General features: G+C 41.8%; 1 protein-coding gene across 2 annotated transcripts in view; it reads right to left on the reverse strand.

The window, feature by feature from the left end:
* CRYBG1 (crystallin beta-gamma domain containing 1) overlaps positions 1-21,038 on the reverse strand; it is a 350,815-nt gene that overhangs the window by 79,001 nt on the left and 250,776 nt on the right. For both annotated transcript variants that reach the window (XM_089665003.1, XM_089664996.1), the window contains one exon: positions 2,412-4,342. In XM_089665003.1, the coding sequence (XP_089521129.1) occupies positions 2,412-4,342 (1,931 nt within the window). The remainder of the gene's footprint in view (positions 1-2,411; positions 4,343-21,038) is intronic.

Genomic DNA, 21,038 nt, shown 5'->3' on the forward strand with positions numbered 1-21,038 from the left:
TGTAGAGGCCGATCTGCTGACATCGTAAAGATCTGGGCTTCAGCAAAATGGCAGCCTCCAGCAAGAACAGGAACAATGCTGGAGGCAATTTACAGCACACACACATTTTGGTAGCATAATTATTAATGTAGAATGTATGTTCCTTGCTAAAGAACATTTTTTATCATGATGATGTCAGATGTGTTTGTTGCAGCATCCCAAAAACTGGTAACCTCTCATTAGGGGGGACTTACTAAAACTGGTGCATACAGAATCTAGTACCGCTGTGCATAGTGATCAATCATCTTCTAGGTTTTATTGTTGAAGCTTAAAGTGGTTCTAACGGCTCAAGTTTTTTTACTTTCATGTATTGTATGCAAAAAACGTAAAAAACAATTCTGTGTGCAGCGCCCCTCACCCCACCCCAATCCCTACCTGAGCCCCCTCCGTTCCGGCGACATTCTTGTCAGCCTCTGCTGTCTGGGGACTCTTCTTCCTCATTGGCAGCAGGCTCCTGCTGCTGTCAATCACAGTCAGTGAGCCAATAAGGAGAGAGCAGGGGGGTACGGGGATGAGCCGCAGCCCTATGTGTCTTATTGACCCATAGAACATTGGCGCGGGAACAAACATTCAGTGGTGTCCTCAGGGTGAATGGCTTTCCCTGGGGGCACTGCTTGAGGGGGAGTAGCGCCGGCGGGGATATGGAAAGAAGAGGATCTGAGCTGCTCTGTGCAAAACCACTGCACTGAGCAGGTAAGTATAACATGTTACAAAAAACAAGCTGTAGTGTCATTTCAATTGAACAAGCTAAAGTTAGAAGCTGATTGGTTACTGTACACAGCTGCCCCAGTTTTAGTAAATCTCCCAACACACTACTAGATCCAAAATTTACAGAAAAAAAGCAAAAGACAATAGCACTGCTTCACAATGGTGTGAATTGTCATGGGATTTGACAGTTCCAAATCGCTTGACAAGTCGCACCCTACTGCTGGCAATGGAACCTTTCATATTGTTACGACTCATGTCACAGCGAATATGAAGACAGTTCCTGCACTACTTTTTGCAAATTTCATTTCGACTTGCATAGACTTATCTTCTATGAAGTCACAAGCCGCAATGAAATTGGCAGTGCAAATCGCACTGATGTTCGGCTTTGAAAACGCGCTGAAGAAGCGCGATTTCAAAGCCACACCAGTGTGAAACGAGTTTAACCACAGATTTATTGGCAAAAGCCTTTGGAAATGTGAAAGATCAAAAAGAATGGCCAAATTTGTTCCAGCTGATGGAAAATCCAGGAGTGTTCAAATAACTATTCTTTAGAACGGTGGTGTGCAGAAAGGCAACTGTAAATGTCCAGCATGTCAAACCTCAAAGAAGGTAGGCTAATGCAGTAGACGGCCATGCCTAGTTTTATACTTCATAAAGTGGTAAATTAGCGTAGTAAGTTTTACTATAGTCTGATGAATTTCATTAAGAAGGATAAAGACACTTCATTCATGTCAGGTATAAAATACTAGGCACACCCTAGAATTCTGCTATTAAAACTTTTATACCAGTGCAAAGCTGCTGTTTATTTAAGCAATCATCTGAATTATCTGTGCTATTGTATTCCTACAGCTACTGTGCCCTAATCGATAATCCAACAGCATTTATAAAACTTTGTACCCTGAAGCAATAATCTGTGTAGCAACCACATCAATGAAATGATCCCTGAAAGGCATCCATTCTCATGTCTGTCTGTATTACGAGATTACCCATGTGCTCTCACACAACCTACCTAATGTGTACATTGAGATTCTTTTATTACATTTAAGATACAGCCGGCTATGTGTGAAGTTCATGGAAACGAAGACGAGCACTAGAATCTATATAAGATACAGCCGGCTATGTGTGAAGTTCATGGAAACCAAGACGAGCACTAGAATCTATATAAGATACAGCCGGCTATGTGTGAAGTTCATGGCACCAAGACAAGCACTAGAATCTATATAAGATACAGCCGGCTATGTGTGAAGTTCATGGCACCAAGACAAGCACTAGAATCTATATAGGATACAGCCGGCTATGTGTGAAGTCCATTGTAACCAAAAAGGCATGCTGGTAGGTTAATTGGCTCCTGTCTAAACTGGCCCTAATATATGTATGTATGAATGTAAGTTAGGGACCTTAGACTGTACACTCCTTGAGGGTTAGGGACTGATGTGAATGTACAATATATATGTGTAAAGCGTTGCGTAAATTGACGGCGCTATATAAGTACCTGAAAAAAATAAATAACCAAGACAAGCACTAGAATCTATAAATATACTAGAATCAGAAATATTAACCCAATTTTGACATTCAACTGCAATTTTACAATCATCTTACAATTTATCTATACATGAAACTCTATTTAGTGACATTATATATATATAAAAGGAACATGTACTTACATATTGAGTTTAGATGTTACTGTAGATTTATTGCCGTCATTGACAGGAACATTAGGTTTTCCTGCATCTTGATTATGAGACCTTTTAGGACTGTCTGATTCAGCCTTGCTGTGAGCTTGCTGCGCCTGCACTCCCTGGATGCTGTCCTGTTTGGTCTTCCTGTCCTGTGAGAGAACACCTGCTGCTGTTGGGCTTATTTCCCGTACAGTATCATTCAAACCCTCCCCTCCACTTCCAGTTAAGGATCCAGGCACATATGCCTTTTCCACGTAGGCGTCTTTTGTTGTAGAAACAAGGGCAGGCTGGTTAAACTCAGAGACTTTGGCAGCAGCTGCTACAGCCTGATTTCTAAACACAGAATCTCTACTCTGTGCTTTGCGAACAGTTGGAGAAGAAGGAGCCCAGGCAGTCGGATTTTTTTTCCTCAGAGGGCTGGAGGCTGGGTGTTGCTGTTTATCTTTGTCTGATTCACCCTTGGGCGAGAGTTTGGGATTAGCTCCCGCCTTTATTTCTTGGTTGGCTGATACAGTGCCGTTAGACTCAGGTGACAGAGGAGCAGGTTTTATGTTACTATCAGACATGGCTAATTTTTCCTGAGTCCCTTTAAAGCTACCCTCATCAAAAACATCATCCTGGGGCACAATGTTTTCTGTTTTCTTCTCCTCATTCTGACTGCTCTGGGACTTAAATGATCGCCGCCTCCGATTTGTTTTTCTGCTGCTGGGACTGTTTCTCTCCATTGTCTCTCCGCTGGTAGAGCTTCGTGTGCTTGTTGGAGAATTTGTTCCAGCTTTACTTAAGTAGATATCAAATGCTAAAACTTTACCATTACTTGATTGTTCATTAGCACTGTGATTCTTTGCTTTGTCTTGTAGAGATCCTGGAAATATGTCACCTTCTGAAGGGCTGACAACTGGTGAGAGGTCACCACCACTTGCTTGTCTCCTTAAATTTCTGCTGCCACCTGCACTGTCTGGAGATAGATTCTGTTCAGCTACTGCTGACCCCTGGTCTTGTGAATCCCCTGGCAATGTAACCTGGAAAGTGAACTTTGTAGAGTTTAATTTCTCTGTGCTTCCCACTTTCTGAAGAGGTTTATCTGATATTTTATATTTTGAGTCTATTACTTTGCCAGAGAATCTTGAACTCTTTCTTGACACTATTTTGGAGGACTCCTCTTTAGTATTTGTTTCTTGTGAAGATACTTGAAGTCTCCTCACACTGGACTTAGTGGTAGTTTCTCCATCCATAGAGCTTCTTCTTCCAGGAAATTGGGTTAAGTTCTGCGCACTTTTCCCATTGCTGTTCTGGCGGATGACTTTAGATATCAAGTTCTCTGCAGATTTTTGACTAGTATCTGAAAGTGCGTCAGTGGCTGCAGTAGCACTTTCACTAATAGTTTGCTCTATTTCTTTTACCAGTGGTCCAGTACTGTTCTGGATGTCAATTTTACGTGTTGAGATCTGTGCAGATTTGTCACCACTTTTTGGAAATACATTGGTGTGAACAGCAGGTCTTTCAATACTAGTTTGCTGAAGTTCCTTCAACAGTGTGTTCTCTGTATTCTTATCTGTAAGTGCAATATTACCAGTACCATTTGTAGTCTCTTTTTCACTTTGACCTACAAGCAGTGTCGAGTCCTTTGAGATGTGCTGGGTGAACTGATCTGATGCAGGTTCAGCACGAACAGAGTTGCGTGCATTTGCTTGTACTTTGGAAGTGGAGGCTAGTAAGATAACTTTCTTCCGTTCTTTCACAACCTCTTTTTCTGATTTATATGTAGTTACTGTCTTCTCAGTAGGGCTTGTTGGAGACTCAGCAACACTTTTGACTTGTTTCTTTTTACTGGTGTTAAAAAGGTTTCCAATTTTTCCCAAGACAGGCTTCCTTGTCACATCTTTCTTAGGTGACTCTGTAGGTGATGCTTTCGACTGAAAAAGAAAAAAAATAAAAAGTAGGGTAAAATCTTATCTGATACACAGGAAAATACAGCTATGTACAGTATATAAACGGAAGATGAAGTTTCCATTTACAGAGAGGGCGTAGACCTCCTCCCAACATACCACTGATAGATAATCATTATTTACTTAGCTTTTTATTTCACAAGACAATCCTGTACATATGGCTTTCCAGCCTACTAAATGGAATAACACTATGAGTCTCAGAGCAATTAATTTTTATGGACATTGCTAGAACTCCCATAATAAATAAACACAGTGTAAATAATGACCAGATGATGTACACGTGTGAACAGCACTTAAAGCTGTAGTAAAGTCCAAAAAAAAAAAAAAAAAAGGCCCCCAATGTACTACAGACTTACCTTAAAACAAAGCCCTTTAGCGGCGTACTCTCACCGCTGTTGGTGCTACCATCGTCCATCTGGGCTCGTACTCTACAGCCGTTTGAATGGCCGAGCTGCAATGATGTCACTCCAGCACATGCACACGGGAGTCATGGTTGCGGCACAGCTCTCACAATGTACGGCATACTCCAGTGTGCTGTCCTTTCAGAGCAGTGCGCATGCACCTGTGACATCACTGACCACTACAAATGTGAATATCTCCTAAACAGTGCACGTTTAGGATATATCCACTGTACCTACAAGTAATGCCTAGTACACACAATCAGATAATCAGACGACTTGTTAGTTTTTTTTTTGCATGCTAGTCTCATCGAAAATAAAGAGGTTACTAAAGTTACTTAAAATCTCGTATGACAGACTACAACTTTGGAAGTGATGTAATCTATTGTATTGTAATGTATCCTTTCATTTCTGAGCATGAGTGGTCTTGGTCTCTTGATGTATGACGTATGAGAAAATGTTTTCTGCTTGTTCCTTCGGATATTGTCACATGAACAGTCATGATCAGCTGTTGAAAGCTGTGTACTAGCAATCAGATTATCATACAGTCCCTCCGAAAGCAATTTTTTGTCATCCAATTTTCTGACCGTGTGTACGGGGCATACGCCTTATTATAGGCTTACCTGTAGGTACAAGTCATAAAGCAGAGTTTGCTACCTGTTTAATCACAATCTACTATGATTTCTAAGAAATCCTAGGAATATTTTGTTATTCTATATAACATGCCATGTTTCTATACTAATCTGTATTTCTTTGCATTCATGAATTCTTCGTTGTAAAATGTAACTTTACTAGCCATATATTGCCAAGAATGAATTCAAAATCTGTCAGTCTTAAAGTATAACAAAAGGCTGGTTCACACCAGAAAGCAATGTGAGAAAGGCGCGTTCCATGCGTGTTTCCTGAACTTCAGGTGAACGCATTGCATGCGGGTGCCAATGTATTGTTAATAACACTTCAAACACTAAATCACAAATGCAGTGGGTTTGCGGGCACCAACTCCATGGTTTGCTGCAGTGCATTTATAAGAGTAGTGCAAGCACTGCTGTTTCTGCAGTTCAATCCATTTTGCAGCCAAATGAATGGGCTGTCAAGACGCACTGCATGGGATTGGTGTGAACCAGACCTAAAGTCAAAACTTTGTTTTATCTTGTTTACCTTTATTACCAAAAATTTAAAGTAAAAAGAAAAACCCAAATTGTGTGTTGTCTCCAGAAAAAGAGGAGACATTTTCCAATGGGAACATTGGTAACCCTGAGGACAACCAGGAATTCCTCTCACTTCCTGCTTTTGCTATGGGACAGGAAGTAAAGGGAAATCTCCACAATGGGACACCGATGCCACAAAATTGGAGGTTTATGACCCTTCCTTACTCTATCCAGAATTTAAAAAAGTGTTGCCTTTAGTTCTACTTTAATAATTACATTTGCATTTATAGAATTAATAAAGGCATCACATAAGAAAATGCATATTAAAAACTATAATATATCTGTTTTGTGACACTAGAAGACCAAAACTGATAGCTTTAATACAGGGCTCCAGAAGCTGAGAACAAGTAAAATATATAAAAAAAGCCATTTCTTCTAGCTGTAAAGCTGGCAATACATACTGTATCTCGAAATCCACACAAAACATGTCTTGAAATCAGCACAATTCTTGCTGAATTGGTCAAAATTTGAACCATGGGTGGCTCTGTTGGCATCAACCAGTTTGACAAAATGTGACAGAAAAATAAAAGGAGCTGGGTGTATTGCTAACTAAGGCACCATAATGTGACCCTTCAATGTTTGTCCCCCCCACCCAACAATTATCCCCTACCTGTGCCTTCAAAGTCATATTAAAGCCATTTTTAAAGAAATAACAAACATGTCATACATACCTGCTTTGTGCAGTGGTTGCACAGAGCAGCCCCGATACTCTTTTTCCCGGGTCCCCCACTTGCGCTCCTGGCCAAGGCTCTTGTGCACATTTCTGGATTGTGATGGGGCTCAGGTAAGTATTAGGGGGAGCTGCTGCACACAGAAGCTTTTTTTTACCTTCATGCATGAAGGTAAAAAACCTTGAGCCTTTACAACTACTTTAAAGAGAATCTCCTTAACAAGATCCTTTGTAAGTAATACCTTCCACCTACTGATATTCACCTTTGTTGTGATCCCCCACCAGTCTAATACTATGTATGAGCCTTTGTAAATGCCCTGTGCTTCCATGTTTTGAGGAACACCTCCAAGGTTGAAGAGCTCAAACCTGAGTGGTCACTAGAACAAGGTAAAGTGAGGAGAATAACATCATTATCCTTGTGAAATCTCTGACACCATCCAACACAAAGCTTACACAGAGTTTGGAATCCCAGCCTTGATGAAAGAATGAAACAGAGGAAGCAAGTTTGCTCTAAAAACAGTTTGTGGTTTCTGCCTTTAGTACCTTTACATTAGTATGTTGTTATAAAAAAAACTAAGAAAAATATATGTGCAAATGTTCTTTACCCTGTTTACTAGTTTCAAATAGGAAGAGATGGTAAGATTTATTTGACAGGTACGTTACAATTGACAGTATTGACTGGATTCACGATAATATATGTTTATGGATAACATTTGTGCAGTTAATAAGTACAATTTTATTACTCGTGGACTTGTTCCTCAGTTATATCTGTATTAGTTAAAATATAATATATTAAACAACTGTGCTGACACTTATTAGCGGATAGCGTTTATAACAACTTAAAGAGTTTGGTAGAGTAATGCAGGCCATAGACGGTTCGTTTAATCGGCCGAATTTTGGTCCGAAAGAATAAATCGGCCGATATTCGCACCGTTAGTGGGGCAATGTCGTCGGCCGATTTTTGAGGTTCCTCCTCATTTCTGTTATTGGTCATGCTGGAAAATTTATGAAAAAAAAAGGCCAAATTTCGTGAGCATTGGTGGCAACAGAACGACCGATTTTTCATTTTTTTCGGCTGAAAACGAACCGTCCATGGCCTGCATTGGTCGCTCACTGACTTACAGCCATGGGGTGGTTGAATCAGACCAGCATCGCACTCAGTGCTGCTTTTCCCACCAGAATTTCTCTCCTTCAGCTACAAAAGCTTTGTTCACATTGGAAGCAACTTGAGTCGCACAGAATTGCATTATAATGGAAATCACATTGTTTTCAATGGTGCCCATTCATATCAATGCATCTCAGCACGGAGTGATTTTGGAAAAGGTTCCTGTACTACTTTGGTGTGATTCCAGTGCAGGTTTGGCCCCATAGAATATACAAATCACATCCAAGTTGCACTACATGATAGCACTGAAAATCAGATCAAACCTAGCCTAAATGGATATTCCCACTCATGTAACATTCTATATGATATAAAACACATTGCAATCTCCAGCAGGGAGACAAACATCTAGAGCTGCAGAAAGTGTGCAAACCTGGGAACAAACAAAGCGATTTAGCTACAGGAAATCCTGAAAGTCATAAAATCTTTCATCAGATCTGACAAAAGATCCAGCCTGCCTGTTCTTGCTATGTTTGTAAAAAACACATGATCAAATTCCAAATAATTTGTTTAGCATTGTTTTGATGGATTATACAGAGTTTTTCAGACAACCTTCATCACTTTTTACACACCCATTTCCCAATTATCACTGGTAATCACTGGATCACCAAAAATCTCAGTCTTTAGCAGGGCTTTTTTTCTCAGAAAATAGGTGCATGAACTTGCCCCTACTGAATCACTTCTTTTCTCCACCCCCCCTACCCACCTCTGAGAAATGTCCTTTGGTTCCTACCCACCTCTCCGTATCGCTCCTCATAGAGAATACAGAGGCAATTATCATTTTGTGGTGCAAAGTAATTTGTGGAATTGAATTATAACAAGACAAACAGTAAAATGAACCCCCCCCCCCCCAGCAACAATGAAACAAACAACAAATTCACCCCAGCAACAATGAACCCTGGCAACAAAATACCACCTTAGCAATAATAAACCACAGCAGCAACAACAGATCCACCAAGCAGCTTGCATCAATTGACTCTCCAGCAGCCAGCAACAATAGACCCCTCCCTCAACAGTAGCTCCCCATTCAGCAACAACAGACCTCCCCAGCAACAATAGACCACCATGCGAAAATCGATCCCCCAGCAGCCAGCACCAAAAGACTTTCCAGCACACTGCAGCACCCCTGGTTTTAGCCATCTTAAATGGCTATATACATATAGATTATTTTCTAAAAACATGTTCCTCCATCTACACTACACAACACAGATGAACTAGTCTCCCACTGGGGCTATTGTATTTTGACAGCCAGCCCTGACAGTTGTCAAAGCACCCAAATAGTGCCTGCATCTGGTTAGATGCAGGCACTGTTTGACTTACTCAGGAACTGGCCCATGTTTTCTCCATGTATGGCCAGCTGTATGTACATAAGATGGCATTTGTCCAATAGTGAATGATAACCCCACAGAAAGATCTGTTTTAACCCCTCCTTCTCTCGCACACAATGGGGTTCATTTACCAAAGGTCTACTCACATATGTGTAAGAAAAGAGAAAAATAGGATTCTTTCATGCGCGTGAATTGGGAAACTAGAAATAACACAGCTTTATTTTATTTACTATGTTCAGGGAACATTCCCTTTGCTAAGTGAATAGAGTCTACTCCTTAAAGCAGAACTCCAGTTAAAATTCTTGTTCTACCATGCAGTTGGGTTATGCCCCCACTACATGGGTCAGCTGCCCTTTTTTTTTAGGCATCAGACTAAGCAGTTTGCATAAAGAATTTTATGGACACTCTTTAGAATTCTGTCGCTCCTCCACATGACTAATGTTGTTGCGGCTTTAGATTCATGTACAGAGTTATGTATCTTATTTATTTCAGGTACTTATATAGCGCCGTCAATTTACGCAGCGCTTTACATATATATTGTACATTCACATCAGTCCTTGACCATCAAGGGGTGTACAATCTAAGGTCCCTAACTTACATTCATACATACTAGGGACAATTTAGACAGGAGCCAATTAACCTACTAGCATGTCTTTGGAGCGTGGGCGGAAACCAGAGTACCTGGAGGAAACCCACGCAGGCACAGGGAGAACATGCAAACTCCAGGCAGGTGGTGCCGTCGTTGGAATTTGAACCAACAACCCTAGTGCTGGCAGGTGGAAGGGCTAACCATTTAGCCACTGTGCTGCCCCATGTGCTGATGGGAAGACTCACATGGAGGGGGGCAGCACCATACTACAGCCAATTCATCCTTAGTGCGTGTTCAGCGTTTTGCTACCTAGATACTGTTAACTGTGTAGATGTCATAGCAAAAAATGACTCTTTCCTGACCCCATTTAGCCCCTAGCCAGGGATGGGGATGCTGGTGAGCTATGGTGGGGACATAAGTGTGTGTGGGGCACTCAGGGTGTGTTGTAAGCTGGGTACATGCTGGAGGCAGGGAGGGGTGTATATGGAATGGGTGCACAGTGCATTGTGTGCTGGCTGTACACTGATGCAAGGGATCGGGCTCTGTGTGAGGGCACAGGGTGATGTGAACAGTAGTGGCTTATGTTGGTTGTGGGGAGCTGACACTTTACAGTAATAAGGGACAGATGAGGGAAGTGAGGTGCTCAGTGTAACAACAGAGTACCACTGGTGACATCACTGTACACATATGGCCAATGCTATATTTTGGTAATGGTGTCAGCCAGCATCTATAACCATTTGTTTACTTTCAGCCCTGAAAGTGTTATGTGAAGAAAAGTACAGGGCTCTTACTGACTAAAGGCAAAATGAATTGCAATAACAAGAGCAGCATCAGGAAGCATTCATTTCAAACAGTTTATATATGTAAACAGCCTGAAAAGTTTTACCTGATGATAGTGTCTCTTTAATGCAATATTTCTCAACCTGTTTCAGTCAAGGCACCCTTTAATATTATGGACCGTCTTGAGGCACCCCATTCTAAAATGTGAAAAACTATTCTAATAGTTCTATATAACGCAGCAACGTCTACACATGTAGGACACCCAACATTAGAGGGGATTTATTCTTCCAAAGCAAATAAACTTTGCACTGTTGTACTGACTAGTATTCCAATGTTTCTCCTCTCCCTCAGTTTTTCTCCATCACTCAGTTGATGTGACCCCAGTACTGATGGAGAGGGGCAGGGGAGGGTCAAACTAGGACGCTGTGCAGGCAGCTGACATCCTCCTTATCAACTGATGTCATTGGTTGTCAAGACGCCAGCTGCTAGAAGCTCATAATGGTGCACAATGAAAATCTGTGGCTTTGTGTAACTAAAAGGCAGGCTTGTCCCACCTGCTGGCTCGTATACAAGTTTTGGGCAATTTTTAGACATTTTGCCAATGCACCCCTGAAGATACCTCAAGGCACCCTGGTTTAAAAAGACTGCTTTAATGTTCTCATTTAACTCCCTGTACCATGCTACACACCCCCAGTACATACTTCTAACATATTTTGTACAAAAAAGTATCCATGTTTTAGTAGAAGTTCAGGCTGTCTCTGCTGTAATATACAATACTTCATGCACAGAGGGTATTTATCTGGACATCTACTGCTAATATAGGGAAGACTGCTACAGCTAAAGGGGAGCTACAGAACCAGGTTTGGTCACTCATCTATATTATGCAAGTGAAAAAATATCAAATCAAAAGAGCATACATACAGTATATTTAAAAGCTGCGCTCCATAGACACACACTGCCAATTGCTCCTTCTGCTGTTCGAGTCCCTGCGTGAAGAGGAAGAAAGGGGAGAAGAGATGCAGCCATGCACAGCGCTGATCTCTTCTCCCCTCTCTTCCCCTCCACACAGGGAAGGGGGAGCAGAGGAAATCACTTTAAGTACATAAGATGAATATTGGCAATATGGGGGTTATTTACTAAAATTGGAGGGTGCAAAATGTAGTGCAACTCTGCATTGAAACCAATCAGCTTCCAGGTTTTATTTTCAAAGCTTAATTGAAAAAGCTGAAGCTAGAAGCTGACCATGTGACCATGCACAGCTGCAACAGATTCTGAGTGAGTGCGCCAGTTTTAGTAAATCTACCCCTATGTGTCTATGTAAGTGCCCTATGTACTTGTTTTTATTGTGCATTCTGTGGTTAGAGTTAAGCTGGGTACACACACACATTTTTTTTTTTTATTTTCGTTTAACCAGTGGGTTGAAAAAAAAACCAAAAAACACAACAGATCCTGGCACACAAGCAATGCAGATGCAGAGAACTCTCCAGCTGAGACTTTGTATTCTGACATGGGCTGCTGTACCTCTTGAAACACAGAGAATAGGTCCCTGCACCATTTTTGGAATCACAGCTGACATGTGCAGTGTGATTTCCAGTGCATATGGCATGCCATTAGAATTAATGGCACCCACACACATCTGCATTTTTCTGTGCGGGTGGTTGCAGCTGCGGGAACAGGTGCAGACCAGCAGCAGGATCCAGCCACACAGATGTGAAACTTGGGTAAGGCCTGGTCAGAGAAGGATCACTCTGATGAAGCTGGGCAGACTACAAATGTACTGCAATATATGCCAACCAAGAATCATTGTTTTTAATACTAAAGTTTTTTAGAGGCGTGTGCAAGGTTAGCTGAGAACATTGTTTTAATATTCATTTTAACATGTGGTTACACCCCTCTAGCTCCTCATATATTATTAATATGTGTTCTGTTTGGATTTGAGCCAAGGCTTTTTTCCAATTCTATCGTAGCCTACTTATACATCTAAAAAAAAAAATGTGGAACAGAAAAGGTACTAAGGAGGAAGCATTAGTTTACTGTGGTCAAGCTAGGCTAATAAACCGAATGAACCCCAATTTTATATGACATTATCTGTCTGCATATCACTGATGACAATTGAGGTTAAAATAGACAGAGTGTTAAGTTGTACAAAGACTGGCAAAACAGGTTTTTGCATAGCACCACAGATAAAAAAAATGCAGTACATATGCAACACAAATTCTTGCCAGATTATTTATATTAGGAATGCTGGGAAAACTACCTTGCATGCATTATTTCAAATCAGGGTGGATTTGATTTAAATCAAGTTGATTTAAATCACTAGTGAAAAGGCTCAATTTAAATCATAATTTTTAAAGAGCAACTGTCATCTCTGTCCCGCAGCAGCTCCTCCTCTGATCAGCTGTTGACTCACCGACAGTCCCATTCACTTTAATGGGATGGCTGGTGATGCGGCAGTGACACAACAAAGCAAGGGACGTGGCGGCGGCAGCAGGTGAGTGGATGCCCACTAACAGGCACTGCCATGATGGATCTAAAATGACAGGTTCTTTAAATGTAAGGAATCCAACTCATTCGTGCTGGTTGTTAGAATCTTTAATATTTGTAAACCAAATGAAGGTTTCCTTTTTAGAATTAGCTGCCAGGTTAGTAAAACAGCGATATCAGAACCGATTTTTGTTTAACAGGTTAATCTCTCCTAGCTGGAGAACTACTCAGATTCTTTTATTTCATGTTTTTTCTCATGGTTACTGTGAAACTGTGTGAATGCATCAATGCAGCATGTTATCTCATCTTGCAGAGCTTGGATTGAATGAGTTTACCAAAAATGTAAATATTGCAGAATATACAGCCTCATGCTGCATAACTAAGTTCCATTTCATGCTGAATAAACTAAATTATGAATGTATCTTAACCTCTTCACGACAACCGCACACAAATGTGCGGCCTCCCGGCGTCTGGGCCTAGACGCCAAGTGGCCTCACATTTTTGTGCAATTAAGAAAAACATATGTGCTGAGAGCGTGCGCCCTGCGCGCTCCCAGCACACATGTTCGGTACTCACAGAAAGGTCCCGATCTCCTCTTTCGATCGGGACCTTTTCCGATCACATGACCGCCTTGACGGCGAATCACAGCGGTCACATGTCTCTAAAACCCTGCCCCGCCTCCCGGTTTCTGAAACCCTTAAAGGGCCGGGAGGCACCGGCGCCAAGGGGTTAAATAGAACACGATCTTTAGATAGATTTTTACTCCAAAAGCATTTTATGAAAATAAATTTGATAAAAATAAAAAAAAAAAAATCTGATTTTTTTTTTTAAAAAAATCACTTTTTATCCACCGTTTCAAATTGACTACAACATTTTGGACATTTTGGCATGCTAGGGAAGAGATTTTTACTCTGGGTGTGTCTGTCTCTCAGCAGAAATACAGCCAAAATCAGGTTTTTTTTCCCTCCAGCTGACCCCCTGCCTTCATTCTCTAGGCAAGAATGACTTGTCCCTGTTCCTACATTCTCTTGTTCTATCCCCATTACATATTCCAGAAGGCTGCTGCAGCATGGACACAGTGATTTGAGAGTAATCAGGGGCTTGCAGTGAGAAACTGGAAAAAACAGCTCTCTCTCAATTTCACGGATTGAAAAAAAGAATAAAGTACGGGAAAGAATCACCAACTCTCTGTTTTGCCCCTCCAGCACTTACTGAAGGGCTGGCTCAGGCTCTCAGCAGACAGGCTTCATGGTGTCAGGCATCAGGAGAACTATCTGCACTCCTGTGATCCATAGGAGAAGTACAGCCAAAAAAGTTTTGAAGTAAGTAATTCTGTGGCACACCAGATCATGCCTATGAGTAGAGTAGGTTAAAGGGGAATGTTTAAATAGAAACAGAGCTTCCTTCCTGTATCCACTGCACACATATTCCACAAATCCCAATTACACTGTCACAAATGATAATCTTCCAGGGTGACAAAGTATCATTTGTAAAAAGTTAACAGATTACATATACTTTTCTGCACACAAAAAAGCTAATACTTTGAGCTTGATACATTGATTAAAATAGTTATACTAATAGTATTTTTACAAATCTTTGCTTTACAACTGTTGTGCCAGCATGTTTGACTGCTCATTCTGACTAATTGTATAGACCAGTGGTGGGCAACCTTTTTTTTCAACTGAGCCAAATCTCGCCAAAACCACGATTGAAATTTATTTTGAGAGCCACATTTTTAAAACTGAAAATACATCTCCCATATAGTAATTCATCCCCCATAGTAATTCATCCCCCATATAGTAATTCATCCCCCATATAGTAATTCATCCCCCATATAGTAATTCATCCCCCATATAGCAATTCATCCCCCATATAGCAATTCATCCCCCATATAGTAATTCATCCCCCATAGTAATTCATCCCCCATATAGTAATTCATCCCCCATATAGTAATTCGTCCCCCATATAGTAAGTCCCCCATATAGTAAGTCCCCTATATAGTAAGTCCCCCCCCATATAGTAAGTCCCCCCCATATAGTAATTCATCCCCAATATAGTAAGTCCCCCCCCATATAGTAAGTCCCCCCCATATAGTAAGTCCCCCCCATATAGTAATTCATCCCCCATATAGTAATTCATCCCCCATATAGTAAGTCCCCCCTGTGTCAATTCACTTACCTTTGCTCCGCGCGTTCCTCTCGTCGTGCTTCCCGCGCCGTTCTGGTCTTCAGGGCGGACTGTGAGAGGAGAGGAGTTCGTCACGCTGCCCCGCCTACATCCTGGCTGCCCCGCCTACATCCTGACAGCTGCAGAATCCTGACTTTTGGGGCGGCCGCCCGAGAGGAGGGAGGGGAGCGGGCGGCCGTCCGAGAGGAGGGAGGGGAGGGGAGGTGAGGGGAGGTGAGGGGGCGGCCGCCCGGCACACGCCCGTCCGAGGGGAGGGAGAGGAGGGAGGGGAGGGGAGAGGAGGGAGGGGAGGGGAGAGGAGGGAGGGGAGGGGAGGGGGGGGAGGGGAGGGGAGGGGGGGGAGGGGAGGGGAGGGGAGGGGGGGGAGGGGAGGGGAGGGGGCGCCCGGCACACAGAAGAGCCGCATTTAAGCTTGTAAAGAGCCGCATGTGGCTCGCGAGCCGCGGCTTGCCGACCACTGGTATAGACCATTGCATTTCCCTAGCTTCCCCTCCTCCCTACATATGTGCCCTCCCTAGTCTCTCCTCTCATGTATTCCCATATTTTGCATATTTTCCTTTTTTTTAACATACAGTCTCATTAAGTTTATTCCATAGGTTCTTAGAAACTACAATTAAGATGTATTTGACAAAAAGGACTTTCAGGTCATTTACCTAAAGTATGGAGGCATATACTGTATTTAAAGCCCAAATCCAGGATCAAATTAACCCCCCTCCCCCATTGGGTTAAAAAATCCAAAACCCTACCTAAATCCTCGTTTTCACTTACCTTAAGACACGGTCACATGGTTATCCAGTGCCACATCAGTTTCCTGGTCCTTCTTCCAGGAGTCCGCATCACTGTGTATGTGACATGGCTAATTCCCATTGGCTGACCAGTGGGGAGGTCTCTCAGGATGCAGAAGAGGATGGACTTCAGACCAAGGGGAGTGAAGGAGACTGGCCAGTAAGGGTTAAGGTGTACTGATGGACTAGCGTTTTCCGCAGTCAAAAATAGCATTGACAAAGGACCTAGAGGTGAGTATAAGGCCCCATTCACATTATCATGTAGTGCAGGGGTGTCAAACTGGCGGCCCTCCAGTTGTTGCAAAACTACAAGTACTATCATGCCTCTGCCTTTGGGAGTCATGCTTGTAACTGTCAATCTTGCAATGCCTCATGGGACTTGTAGTTTGGCAACAGCTGGAGGGCCGCCAGTTTGACACTCGCGATGTAGTGGGAATGAGTGGTCCCACTATGCCATTTTGACAGTGCGATTTTCACATGATTCTGCTTGATGCATAGGGCAGTCCATTAACTTGGGCTGCCTATGCGTGCTTGTCACCCCAAAAAGAAGCTCCTTCACGCGATTTTTGAAAGAAACAGTTTGCTACAATTGCCACGCAATCTTGCTGCACGACAATTGTGGCAGAATTGCATGGAGTTTGAGGTGCCATTGAAGGATAGTGGCACTTAAGCAAGCTACAATTGCCACACGATTTGATATTGAGACGATTCTGGCATTGGGATAGCAAACTGTGAATGGAGCCTAACTGACTTCACTTCAGTTAAGGAAAAATATACTCCTGGAAGAATAGGTTAGAGGAGGGTGGGAGGCAGGGATGGGAATCAGATGCTTGAAGTTGGGCTTTAAAGGGTAAATCAAAACATTTTTTTTTTATGTAGTGGCAAGCGGAACAGAAATAAAAGGGGAAACATTCCAATGGAGACACTTGTTCCAGTGACAATGAACTGTTTTTATTAGAGATGGAAAGTACAGCATTATCTCCATAACTGGTATGGGTTTTAACCATTAACTACCTTAAATACATAACTGGGTTACTTTTTAAATAACAACCTGGAGTTCAGTCTTAGCCTGGGTTCACATCAGTGCGGTGAATCGCATGTGATTCGCACAGGAACCGCACTGCATTCCTGTACAAATCATGTGCGATTTGTATGCGGTGCGATTGGAGCCATACATTTTATACAGCTCTATTTGCACGAAACCAAAAACGTGCAGAACCCTTTTTTGGGTCCGCACTAGAATTGGATCGCATGGGTATTCATACCTATGTGATCCGATTCTACAGATCGCATCGCATTTGCGGACCGCTTTCGGGGTGTTGTTGACTTAACATACACACCCGCAGCGGTTCGCATGAATGGGGAAAACACTGCGAATTCCGCACCACATCAGTGTGAACCAGGGCTTAAAGTGGAACTAAACACGTCTATCCTTTTCAGCCAAGGAAGCTGCCATCTTGGCCTCTGTTAAATCTGCAACTCCCATGGTACTGCACGTGTTCAGTTATGACACCAGCCATTTGATGGTTTGACAGTTTGGTTAAGAACACAAGAAAATGTGACAGTTAGCAATCCCAGAAGGCTGTGAATGCAACTGTTTTTCGAAACTGTTAAGGGCCAATTCACACTGACTTGCACTAAAATGTATGGAAAATGCATGTATATTTCCATATATTTTTGTCACGTTTTAGCAAGCACTGAGGTCCACTGACATACATTTTGACATTCATTGATATACATGCGCAGTATTATGGTGTGAATAGGACACATTGGAAATGATTGTTTTACAGATATCCTTCCATTGTTCTGCGTTTTACAGCTGCGCTTAGAAGCAGATCAACACACTGGTGTGAATAGGCCCTAAATAAATGGGATTAGTTCCGCTTTAAAATATTATGCCATTTTAATACAGAAGTAAAGTAAAGTAGGCATTGAAAGTCTTTCATTAGGATAAAGGACTTCCAGTAGAAGGAGAACATCAAGAAGAGTTTAGTTACTGTATTGCAGCGTTTTAGTGAGTCACAATACACCTTTGTCAAGGTATCACTGAGTGGAGTCACAAGTGGAGTGACAACAGGGCCCTCCCTGTCTGTACAGAGATAGGCAGAACTGTCGCAGCTCTGTCCAGCCTCCCTGTAACAGTAGTGATCTATTGTAGGCTGACAGCTGCATGGGGAGTCTGGACCTGGTTTCCACTGCCGCTTTAAGGCCACCCAATGAAGAAAAAAAAAAAAAAAAGAAAGTGTAAAAAAAAAATAAATAAAATATATATATATATATATATATATATATATAAAAACACACACACGCCACTTTATTAGGTCCACCTGTTCAATTGCTTGGTAACACAAATTGCTAATCAGTTGCACTGTGCAAGGGGACTTGCCCTGAGCTTTGTGAACATGGTGTAATTTCATACCCAATCATGTGCAAGAAAAAAAAATTGCTTGCACGTGATTGGATGTTGAAAATCAAAGGAGCTTCACCTCATTCATTAAGGGGGGAAATTTCCTTGCAAAGTGCAACATCCCTTGGAAAGAGAACAATCTATTTAATAGCCTTTTGTAAATCAATCAACCCCACTGCATATTACACATATTAAAATCATAAATGCTATGCTACTCATCATCATAATTAAAGCTTTTATTTATCAGAATTTAAAAAACAAACGACCTTGTAAAAAGTAAACATTTGTTAATACACACACCAGTGTGATTCAGGTCAGCTCCTGATGTTGTATGTCATTACTACACTTTCCTTACTAGCTCAGTCATCTGTATACTCTGCCCTAGTATGGAAAGATCTCTTTGAAGTATCTTTGGACTACAAAACTCCTCCCTCTCTACTATCTCCAAAACATAGTAGTGTATAGAGAGATGTATTCTGTAGTTCTTAAAAGTAAACTGGCCAGGACTAATATAATTGATTGAGATATCTGTGCGGCAGCGGCAGACTGCACAGCATGGGCAGCACAGTGGCTAAATGGTTAGCACTTCCGCCTGGCAGTACTAGGGTCGTTGGTTCAAATCCCAGCCACAGCAACACCTGCCTGGAGTTTGCATGTTCTCCCTGTGTCTGCGTGGGTTTCCTCCGGGTACCCCAGTTTCCTCCCACACTCCAAAGACATGCTGGTAGGTTAATTGGATCCTGTCTAAATTGTCCCTAGTATGTATATGAATGTGAGTTAGGGACCTTAGACTGTACGCCCCTTGAGGGTTAGGGACTGATGTGAATGTACAATATATATGTAAAGTGCTGTGTAAATTGACAGTGCTATATAAGTACCTGAAATAAATAAATTACAAGCTTGTATGATTTTTTAGTCAATCATTAAACACTGCTTCACACCACAGAAATGCAGTCCAGATGTGTACCAGATGTCTGTTTTTTATGCTTTCCAGTGTGTTTTTGGTGTGTTTCAATGTGTTCCAGTGCGTTTCCCCCCCCCCCCTTTTTTTTTCTGCAGTAATACGTTTCTGGTGTGTTTAGATGCGTTCCAGTGCGTTTTTGCTATTTTGATGCATTCCAGTACAGTAGAGTGTAGAAAAAAAATTCAGCATGTTCTAATTTGACTGCACTGAAACACGCTGGAGCACACTACACTGGTGTGAACTACGCCATTGGAACCCACATAACCTACAGCCCATGCGTTTTTGATGCAGAAAAGAAATACACTGCACTGCCTCTTGCATGAACCGGTCCTAAGTATTTTTTTTTTTTTTACACAGAATTAACAAAAAGGTTTCAATTGTATATTTAACATACCAAAAGGGAACAAATAAAGGTTTATTATTTGCATACACTTTAATACCAATCCACAGTGTTATGCCAATATCTGTGAGAGGAACAGAGAGATCTATCAAACAAAATCTGCATTCTTCAATGACATTTTTATTAGAAGGATACAGGTCTCACACATATGACAATTATGATGGCTGCTGAGACCACTGTATATAGAATGTATAAATAATCTATGTGCTAGGTGAGAAAAGGTGCACATAAATGTGAAGTTATAACCACACTGACTTCTGTTTATAGATTTAGCATACATGTGCGTGGCCAGCTCTGTCTCTGATCATGCAACAGACAGCTGAAGCAGATGTACTACATACAACTCTCTGGGAACTCCAATTTGTTTCTCCTAGTTTTGGTTAGCATGAAGGATGGTCATGTCCTTTTATTTTTTATTGCTGCGCTTGTCCCTATTGGGAGATTTCTTTTCACTTCCTGTCTCAGAGACACAAGAGGAAGTGATAAGACTTCAACTTTAAATTGTTAGTCAAGTCCATCTTAATCTGCTAGTCTGTCTAAGGGTTCATTCACATGGGCGTACCAATCCATACGTTTGTGCTGTTCAAATCCATGCAGGTTGTACAGATGTTCCGTGCAGGCAGTCTATTAAAGCAGAACTAAAGGCAAAACTTTTTTTTTCATTTTGGATAGAGTGGAAAGGGATTGGAACACTTGTCAGTTTCTATTGCGGTCTGTGGCCCCTTTAGGGAGATTCAGCCTCTCCGTTTGCCCTGTTTACCATTATCATTGCAAGTGAAAGTACAAGAAAATCCAAAATTTTGGGTTGTCCCCATGAAAGTAATAAAGGGGAAATCTTCCAATGGGGACACTAGTTCTGGTGACCTGGGGGTCACCAATGAATTCCCTTAATTTGCAGGGATTTCCTCTCACTTCCTGTTTTGGCTATGGGACAAGAAGTGAAGGGAAATCTCTCTCTAAATTCCATTAATTTGCAGGGATTTCCTCTCACTTCCTGTTTTGGCTATGGGACAAGAAGTGAAGGGAAATCTCTCTCTAAATTCCATTAATTTGCAGGGATTTCCTCTCACTTCCTGTTTTGACTATGGGACAAGAAGTGAAGGGAAATCTCTCCCTAAATTCCCTTAATTTGCAGGGATTTCCTCTCACTTCCTGTTTTGGCTATGGGACAAGAAGTGAAGGGAAATCTCTCCCTAAATTCCCTTAATTTGCAGGGATTTCCTCTCACTTCCTGTTTTGGCTATGGGACAAGAAGTGAAGGGAAATCTCTCCCTAAATTCCCTTAATTTGCAGGGATTTCC

The sequence above is a fragment of the Staurois parvus genome, unplaced genomic scaffold (genome assembly GCF_062004578.1).
Source record: "Staurois parvus isolate SC_StPar_1 unplaced genomic scaffold, SC_StPar_1.0 ptg000048l, whole genome shotgun sequence".
Taxonomy (NCBI): domain Eukaryota; kingdom Metazoa; phylum Chordata; class Amphibia; order Anura; family Ranidae; genus Staurois; species Staurois parvus.